This window comes from Neoarius graeffei, chromosome 13 (assembly GCF_027579695.1).
Source record: "Neoarius graeffei isolate fNeoGra1 chromosome 13, fNeoGra1.pri, whole genome shotgun sequence".
Lineage (NCBI taxonomy): Eukaryota > Metazoa > Chordata > Actinopteri > Siluriformes > Ariidae > Neoarius > Neoarius graeffei.
The window spans coordinates 4,550,037-4,560,036 of NC_083581.1; the positions used below are offsets into that span (position 1 = coordinate 4,550,037).

The window sequence follows — 10,000 nt, forward strand, 5'->3', positions numbered from 1 at the left end:
GTTATAATCAGTTAAAAAAAAATACATTGTGTATAATAATGAAACTAAGAGCTCTGAACTGCAGCTGGCACGAGCCAACGAGAGACGCACAAAACCTCACGGCTAATTTTAATTTATACATAAAGCAAAATTCACTGAATATTTAAAAATATAGTTAATTCACTGAATATTTACCTTAATTTTTTTTTTAAATTATGTTTCACTTCAGAAAAGCATAAATAACAAATTAAGACAGAATAAATAATAAAAGTAAAGAAATAAAAAGCGTGTGACCTTCGAAAAACATACAGTGGTGCTTGAAAGTTTGTGAACCCTTTAGAATTTTCTATATTTCTGCATAAATATGACCTAAAACAACATCAGATTTTCACACAAGTCCTAAAAGTAGATAAAGAGAACCCAGTTAAACAAATGAGACAAAAAATATTATACTTGGTCATTTATTTATTGAGGAAAATGATCCAATATTACATATCTGTGAGTGGCAAAAGTATGCGAACCTCTAGGATTAGCAGTTAATTTGAAGGTGAAATTAGAGTCAGGTGTTTTCAATCAATGGGATGACAATCAGGTGCGAGTGGGCACCCTGTTTTATTTAAAGAACAGGGATCTATCAAAGTCTGATCTTCACAACACATGTTTGTGGAAGTGCATCGTGGCAAGAACAAAGGAGATTTCTGAGGACCTCAGAAAAAGCGTTGTTGATGCTCATCAGGCTGGAAAAGGTTACAAAACCATCTCTAAAGAGTTTAGACTCCACCAATCCACAGTCAGACAGATTGTGTACAAATGGAGTAAATTCAAGACCATTGTTACCCTCCCCAGGAGTGGTCGACCAACAAAGATCACTCCAAGAGCAAGGGGTGTAATAGTTGGCGAGGTCACAAAGGACCCCAGGGTAACTTCTAAGCAACTGAAGGCCTCTCTCGCATTGGCTAATGTTAATGTTCATGAGTCCACCATCAGGAGAACACTGAACAACAATGGTGTGCATGGCAGGGTTGCAAGGACAAAGCCACCGCTCTCCAAAAAGAACATTGCTGCTCGTCTGCAGTTTGCTAAAGATCACGTGGACAAGCCAGAAGGCTATTGGAAAAATGTTTTGTGGATGGATGAGACCAAAATAGAACTATTTGGTTTAAATGAGAAGCGTTATGTTTGGAGAAAGGAAAACACTGCATTCCAGCATAAGAACCTTCTCCCATCTGTGAAACATGGTGGTAGTAGTATCATGGTTTGGGTCTGTTTTGCTGCATCTGGGCCAGGACGGCTTGCCATCATTGATGGAACAATGAATTCTGAATTATACCAGCGAATTCTAAAGGAAAATGTCAGGACATCTGTCCATGAACTGAATCTCAAGAGAAGGTGGGTCATGCAGCAAGACAACGACCCTAAGCACACAAGTCGTTCTACCAAAGAATGGTTAAAGAAGAATAAAGTTAATGTTTTGGAATGGCCAAGTCAAAGTCCTGACCTTAATCCAATGGAAATGTTGTGGAAGGACCTGAAGCGAGCAGTTCATGTGAGGAAACCCACCAACATCCCAGAGTTGAAGCTGTTCTGTACGGAGGAACGGGCTAAAATTCCTCCAAGCCGGTGTGCAGGACTGATCAACAGTTACCGCAAACGTTTAGTTGCAGTTACTGCTGCACAAGGGGGTCACACCAGATACTGAAAGCAAAGGTTCACATACTTTTGCCACTCACAGATATGTAATATTGGATCATTTTCCTCAATAAATAAATGACCAAGTATAATATTTTTGTCTCATTTGTTTAACTGGGTTCTCTTTATCTACTTTTAGGACTTGTGTGAAAATCTGATGATGTTTTAGGTCATATTTATGCAGAAATATAGAAAATTCTAAAGGGTTCACAAACCTTCAAGCGCCACTGTATATTAATAAAATAAATAATTAAATAATAGTTATTTAATTTAAATAATTTGTTAGTTTATTAATTAAATGATAGACTTAATTAATAAATAAAATTATATTATATATTTTTTAATGAATTCAGAATTCCAGTATTTAACTCAACAAAAATATTTCCAGTCAAGATTTTTCAACACTATACCTGATAAAATCATACAAACCAAAAAAAAAAAAAAAAAAAGTTGCTCATTTTCACAGAAATAAACCGTAAAACTCAGATCTGAATGAAATGTCCAATCAGGATTCAAATGAGGTGTTTCTTTGGACTAAATCTGAATGATCTGATGTAGGCGCGCGCGCGTGCGTGTGTGTGTGTGTGTGTGTGTGTGTGTGTGCTACCTCATCCTGACAAAAGTAAGGCTGTTCGATCTCCCTCAGTGGATCCTTCAGGTAATGAAACATGAACTCCTGAACCTTATTACTGTCTGTAGCCCAGCGCTCCTGAAAACACACACACACCAGATCAAACACTTCTACAGAGGTAAATATTATAAAGTGTTAAAGTGATATTTGATATCCACCAGTGCATGTTTAAAGTCTTTTCATAACCGAGCCTCCAAAAGTTTAAAAAGTTAAAAAGCATTGTGTGACATCAAGACCTGATTTCATTTCCCGGCCAATCAACTCGCACGTTTTGGGACAAGCAAGCTAAACAAACATGGATGATAAAGTTCTGCTCTTGTTAAATTTAACTCATGACATTTTGAATCGACAAAATTCCAACGTTGTGATCAGTAACAGCGTACGTGTGTTCGGGACGTTATGCGCGTGTGCCGTATGTGACACAACGTCCCACTTTGACCAACTCAAAACACTATTTCCTGCCTCCGAACCGAGAGGACAAGTTCACCAACAGTAGCTTGGGCTGGTTGTTATGGTAACAGCAATAACGGCGTGAAAGGCACTACGGCTAGTGATTTTACCGCAAAACAAAAAACAAAACAACGGAACCACGACAGGAGCGTCATAGATGTCTGTAGATTTTAACGCTGTCTGTAAACAAACAACTAAAACGCAATAATAAACATGTCAATAAAATTAATTCAAATGCTCTCGGTACATCTTGACTTTTATTCGTTTCTGTAAAATACCAACAAATTTACAGCGATTTTTTTTTTAAGTACAGATTAAACTCACTGTTCAGTCAGAAGAAAAGGTGTTGATTCATTTTCTAGAACAGCGGCTCTGACAGTAGCGCAGGTTTATATTAACGAGCTCACTCTAAACATTATCGTTTCTATAGTAACAGCTCGTTCACAGGGACGTGTACTCAGTGGCGGGGGAAAAAAACAAAACAAAAACACGTGTAATCTTTGATATGGTGAAGGAGAAATGTAACATTTCTGCAAGGAGTCTCCAGTGTCAGCACGCTGTAACCAAGTTTACGGTTTTTGGCGATTTATCAGGGTTATGACAAACGGATTTTTTTTTTAAATTTGCTTAGAGGTTACAGGAAGAGAGACGACAAAAAAAATAAATGCACAAAAAAAAATGCAAGACAGACAAAAAGACAAACCCAAGAATGACCAGGGAGACAGAATAACAAAAAAAAAAAAAAAAAAGGGCAACTCATACAATGATCATGTACAGAAAATGTTTGGTTTTATTCGAGAAGAAAGACAAGCTGATGAGGGAACGACTGTTTATAGCTGCGATAACAAAAATGAAAACAGGAGCCAATTTGTTTTACACCATTAAATATATAACTATAAACGTTAAACATCAAGCATGATGCGTCCTTCTTTAATAATTCCCCAAATGATGGTGTAGTTTTAAATGTTCTCACAGTTTGAGACTGATTTGCATCTCCAAGCCACATTTTGCAGTCACTGCTTGCAAAATACGATTTGCCAAAAAGATAAGCGAACTTTTGAGTAAACCGTTTTTAATCAGTGTACAATCTGTGGAGAAAGCGAGAGAGAGAGGAGAGAGAGAGAGAGAGAGAGAGAGTGTTTTGCAAAAACTGAAGAAAACATTGTCTCACCTTCTGACAGTCGATTAGAAAGTGCTGGAAATCCTCCAGTTTGATCCTCTGCTCGGGTCTCTCGATAAAGCTGCCAACAAGTCATGAAAATAAATGAAAGATTAGAAGCGAGAGCGATAGTAATAATAATAAAAAGAAGAAGAAATACGTTTATTCTATTCTATCCACATTCACTGGATATGAGCAATCGCGCGCTCTGATTGGCTACTCTACTACTAGGATATCAGCTCATATACCATGAGGAGAGAAAAACAAAATGGCAGCGTGCATCAAGTCCGATATCACTTGATCAAGTATTTAAAAGAAACAGAAGTAGATAAAAGAATATAGTCTCCCCTAAATATCTCCTGTTCCACACTCCGGCCCGGTCGGTGGCGGTAATGCACCTTTAAGTTGGTTTGCCAACCGCCAAAAAACCCTAAAGAAGAACAATAATAATAAAACGGCGGAGCGTGTTGCTGAACCAACCAGGGACGAAATAAAAACTCGACTCAAAAATAAGACCCCGAAAAAAAAACCACACAAAAAAAAAGCAACAAAATATGGAATAAAAGTATTTGATGGTAAGAACTTCTTTTTCTTCCCCAAGAATTATCATCGCATTTTTCACAAATTGCTCCTGTCATTTCGCTGGTTTGTTTACATTCTAAGCGGAAATGGTTTTGTCAGACATTTCGTATAAAGTTTTTATTGATCGAATTTGCAAAAAATAAAAATGTCGTGTTTCTCAAAATCCAGTGAACGTGGATAGAATAAAACAGTTATTCCACTCAATCTTATCGTACATGGATTATAGACAACTCGGTGCTACGCGCCTCGTCGGCTATCAGCTCATGTACGACTCGATTTCGTGGAATAACTGTTAAATATATATTCCATGAAAATTCAACTGTACAGTTTTCAAAAGCACCTACCTAATAATTAACAGATTATCTATCAAACTAACTATCAATTAAAAAGAGGGATAAAGAGAGAGCGTACCTTTGAAGGAAAGGAATATCCATCTGAGAGAGAGAGAGAGAGAGAGAGAGAGAGAGAGAGAGAGAGAGAGAGAGAGAGAGGTCAGGATTAAGCTAACTATTAATTCTGAATTAATCCAAGCACGTGGGACGCACCGACATCGATACGGATACTGGTGTTGAGTAGATGTGATTTTCTGTTCATTTACTTCCAAAAGAAATGCTCTGGAACCCAGTTTTTACTCCTGTGTGATGAAACCCTTGTGAATCTACAGCGATTTGGACCTTTTTCACGATCATTCATGACAATCAAAACAAACCAGAGTGGGAAAGAGCGCTCTGGGAAAACGATCCTCCAGTACAATACAAGTGATGAAACATCGTAAGCATTAAACTTAGCGCAGTGAGTTGATCGCTAGCTGAAAACACTAGCCAAGTGAGGAAGGGAAAAAAAGTCAGAATTCGTAAAAACGTTCCAACAATCAGCCGCCACGATCGAAGGATTCTGCTACGATGGAAACAGGAAACTGGATAGCTTCTCTTTTCTGATGTGCAGCCCGACTGAACTAGCCACGAATGTCCGAAGTCAGGACAAAATATCAAACACACTGATGTATCGACTACTGATCATCGATGTGTTCAAATTAGACGCCTGATCCGCACTGCTTTCCAGTTCCTTCTTTCAGCCTCCTGTTTAATGTTGGCTGGAATAACTGCTTTCAGAGACCACAAGGGGGCGATATAAAACAAACCTTCAGCCTTGTGTAGATATTACTAAGTTACCTTGATCACCAGCTCACTTTTGCGCTGTGAATTTTTTTGGTGCATGTAAATTCACAATACAGCACCACCTAGTGGTGCTTCCATGTATGACAATGGATACCGATTATCGCAACTTAGATAATTAAAAGGTGAAGAAATGTCAACTTTGACTTGACAGATATTTATGAATGGTGTTGCAGAGATATCTCCTGAAGTTAGGATGCTAACCAGCTAGCATCAAGACAATAGTGAGGCAACACGGTGTCAACATCGTGAACGTGCGCATTTGGATTTTACTTATGGACTGGATAGTAAAACATCAAACTCCTTTGTCAAACTCAGGGAATCTTCAACGAGGACCCTGGAAATGCTTGAGCAAGCCTACGGCAATGAAGGAACGATCCAAGAGAGGTGTTGAGTGGTGTTCGTGTGTCAAGACGAGCAGAACGTCATCCTCCAGTGGCCTCCTGCCCATATGAAAGCTCGAATGCCACTCAAAGCACCCCACCTGACTGTTTACACCAAATTCAATACTCGAGAACATTCCAGAGATAGAAGTAATGACTTACAGAAGTATCTGATTGGTCAACTGTCACAATGAGGAGTCAACCAAGATCTTAGGAGAAAAATTATGGACCTCCACAAGTCCAGTTTGTCCCAAACAAGAACAAATTTTTCCAAGTATAAAAATCTTGGGAGCACGAAGATACTGCATCGGTCAGGAAAGTTAACCCCCAGGATGAAGGAACCAGTCTGAAAGGTTCAACTGAATCCCCAAGAAACAGCAAAGGAACTGGTGAAGGATTAGAACCTGGCTTCGGGTTCCGAGGTGTTTCCATCCAGCCATCATCATCCACTTGGCTTTACCGTGGCACAACAAAGAAGCACCTACTCCAAGACTGGCACTTAAAAAAGCCAGACTGAAGAGTGCAGAGGAAACAAAAGTTTCACTGTTCGGACAAAAGCCTGGAAAAGTGTGAGGCTTGTAATCTGAAGTGTGAAGCATGGGGGTGGGTGGTAGCATCCCGTTGTTGGGGTGTTTTGCTGGAAAAGGAACTGATCCTGATACACTTCAGAAAAATCGATGACCTCATGAGGAAGGAGGATGGATTATCTAGAAATACCAAAGCAACACCTCAAGACATCAGACACAACTGAGACTTCCAGCAGGACGCCGATCCGAAACAAGGCCGTTTTGTTAGAAATTTAAAAGACAACAAAGTCCTGAAGTGGCCGTGAATCACAAAGCCATGAACCCGAGTTCCAGATTAAGTGGGACGTGGACTGAAATGAAAGAAGGTCCACAAACCTGACCGAGTTCCACCAGTTCTGTCAGGAGGAACAGCCCGTCAGAAGCTTGTGGAACGCCACAAGAAGAGTTCAAGCGGTTTAAAAGGCAACACCACAAAATACTAATTCTTGCTGCCTCAGGAGGCTGTCGAACAAGTCAGCAAGGCACGAGTACCATTTGGAACAGACGGAACTCTCGGCTCCTGTATTATATTGATGGCAACATTGGTGAATCCTCAATGTTAGCCATGATCCGTGCAGCAGCTCCTTCAAACAGCAGAAAAGACAGCGGACTGAACCTCACAGAAAAGTGATTTTGTATCCAAACGGGCTTCCCCCCCCACACACTCAGATTTTTTGAAAGGTTACCCAGAAATAAACATTGTACTCGCTCTCTTCTTATGTCTTAAAACCCTGTGACTGTGACCAGATAAATTTGTTTTGTATGATTCAGGTGACACGGCACCGGATTCAGGTGAATCTGATAAAATTGTTTATCGTTTCGGCCTGGCGTCCACACGGCCCCGGCGTTTTGGGTGCCCCAAAACGAAATCTTTTGAGAACGGGTTCCAGAGTGAAAAAATCTGGCAACGGCGCCGTTGCGAAGTCGTCTGGATGAGTAGAACGGATTTGTTTACGATGACGTCACAACCACATGACTGTCAGTGCTGTCAGTGTAATGAACTCGATGCGAGTTGTCAACAAATCCTATAACTTGGTTCATGAAACGCCCTTACAAAATATTTTCACTGTGAATATTTATTGTGTAATGGTGCAAAGTGAGAGAGAGAGAGTGAGTGAGTGAGTGAGAGAATAGCCCTTAGGGCAGAGTCTTTAGTCCAAACACTGCGGAAGCAGTACCAAACCGCGCACCGCCCGTGCGCTTTCCAAAAACAAAAACAATCCTGCCAGCAAACAAAGGAAAAAAAAAAAAAAAAGGAGCGATCTCACCTCTTCAGATGTTGGTTTAAGTCTGACAATACATTCCTCAAAAAGGGCGTAGAAGAACAAAGTAATCCATCAACGTGTAGCATTCAATTTATTCCAGACCATTAAAGAATTCTGGAGGATATCAGAATGTTGGCGTACCGGCTTCCATCTACCCCCGTTCATTCCTCTTTCCGTGTCTTTCGTTTTACGCTACTGATTAATAATCAAAACTTTATGTGGCTAATGCTACAGAAGAAGGGGTTTATGTGCATGCGTCTACTTCTTTTGTTCTGGTGTCTCCGATGGGACCGTCTTACAGCGCACGTAGAGGTGTGGCATGTGTATTGCATCGTTTTCAGCAAGCGTTGTGTTGCCATATGAACCTGAAATTTTACTGATCCGTTGCCCATGTGGATGCGATATTTAAAAAAAAAAAATCTCGTTGCCGTTGTCGTGTGGATGTAGCCTTAGAAAAGTTGAATACATGGATCACTGTCCCATTAAACATTTGGCATAAACAACTTAAAAATAGGAAATTTGAAAGAAATGTACAAATATTACGGCGGGTTGCATACGACACTGAATTTATCCCAGCAAAGTTAGACAGCAGGTTTAAACGCTGGAAAACTAAGGGTATCACCTCCGACTGTATGATCTCATCTAATAAATACCTAGACTGCTTTCAACGGTTCAAAGAAACCTTTCATTTGGAGAAACGGGATTTTTTTTAGATATCTTCAACTGAGAAATTATTTCGATAAGAATATTAAAGCTACCGGAGAGGCCGGCATGACTCCGAGAAAGATATTTATTGATGCATATAAGGGTAATAACAACAGGAAAATAATTTCCAGGATTTACTCATCAGGGCGGCACGGTGGTGTAGTGGTTAGTGCTGACACCTCACAGCAAGAAGGTCCGGGTTCAAGCCCTGTGGCCGGCGAGGGCCTTTCTGTGTGGAGTTTGCATGTTCTCCCCGTGTCCGCGTGGGTTTCCTCCGGGTGCTCCGGTTTCCCCCACAGTCCAAAGACATGCAGGTTAGGTTAACTGGTGACTCTAAATTGAGCGTAGGTGTGAATGTGAGTGTGAATGGTTGTCTGTGTCTATGTGTCGCCCTGTGATGACCTGGCAACTTGTCCAGGGTGAACCCCGCCTTTCGCCCGTAGCCAGCTGGGATAGGCTCCAGCTTGCCTGCGACCCTGTAGAACATGATAAAGCGGCTAGAGATAATGAGATGAGATGAGATTTACTCATCACTGCAATTAGACAGAGGTCTCTCCACAACATACATTAAATCTAGATGGGAAAAGGAAACCAACATAAAACTGACCAGTGATGAATGGTCAAATATCTGTAAAAACTAGTTCTGATCTTTGGAGGGAGTTTGCCTGGAAAAATATTGTAAGGTTTTTTAGAACACCCAAAATAAAAAAATCACAAACCCAAAACCCTGAACACAGTCAATGTTGGAGAAAATGTGGTAATATGTCTGCGGGTCACTTTTTTTTTGGGAGTGTCCCGCTTTAGCCCTGTTCTGGGCAGATGACAGAAATTAGATTAATAACTGGCCTAAAGATTGCTTTCAATTTCAGCACCATATACCTGGGTAACCTGCCATCAGGACTGGATAAACATGACCAATATTTGCTGCAAATATTACTGGTGAGCAGTAAAAAATCTATAACCAGGAAGTGGCTGAGTAAGGCGCCCCCAACAGTCACGGAATGGATCGAAATAGTGAAAGAAATTCACACTATGGAAAGAAATGACCCCCTCTCTAAGGTGTGCTGCTGAAAAGTATAAAAAATATTGGAGGAAATGGAAGCATTATTTAGACCTTTCATAATTTCTTTTCTACTTGTAATGTAATCTTTTTGTTGTAATTGTTATTATTGATATGTTTGTGAGTTGTGCTCCATGGAGGACCTCGGACCTGAATGTTAAGTTTCTCACCTGACCCTTGATGATCCTGTCTGTTGTCTTGTTATATGTGTTTTGTTTGTACTGTGTTTACTAAAACAAAATTAAAAAATAAAAAAAGACGACGCCTTCAGTCAAAAGTCCTGATGCAACAAAGCAGCAACCTTCCGTTTCGAACGCAGCCAGTGTATGTAAACTTTTGAGCCAGTGAAAACCTGC

General features: G+C 40.2%; 1 protein-coding gene across 4 annotated transcripts in view; it reads right to left on the minus strand.

Annotated features, from left to right (window-relative positions):
- The window catches only part of plcg1 (phospholipase C, gamma 1), a 100,067-nt gene that overhangs the window by 39,994 nt on the left and 50,073 nt on the right, over nucleotides 1-10,000 (minus strand). For all 4 annotated transcript variants that reach the window (XM_060937156.1, XM_060937157.1, XM_060937154.1 and 1 more), the window contains exons 8-10: nucleotides 4,902-4,924; nucleotides 3,921-3,990; nucleotides 2,276-2,377 (exon numbers count right to left, since the gene is read on the minus strand). In XM_060937156.1, coding sequence (XP_060793139.1) covers nucleotides 2,276-2,377; nucleotides 3,921-3,990; nucleotides 4,902-4,924 — 195 coding nt within the window. The remainder of the gene's footprint in view (nucleotides 1-2,275; nucleotides 2,378-3,920; nucleotides 3,991-4,901; nucleotides 4,925-10,000) is intronic.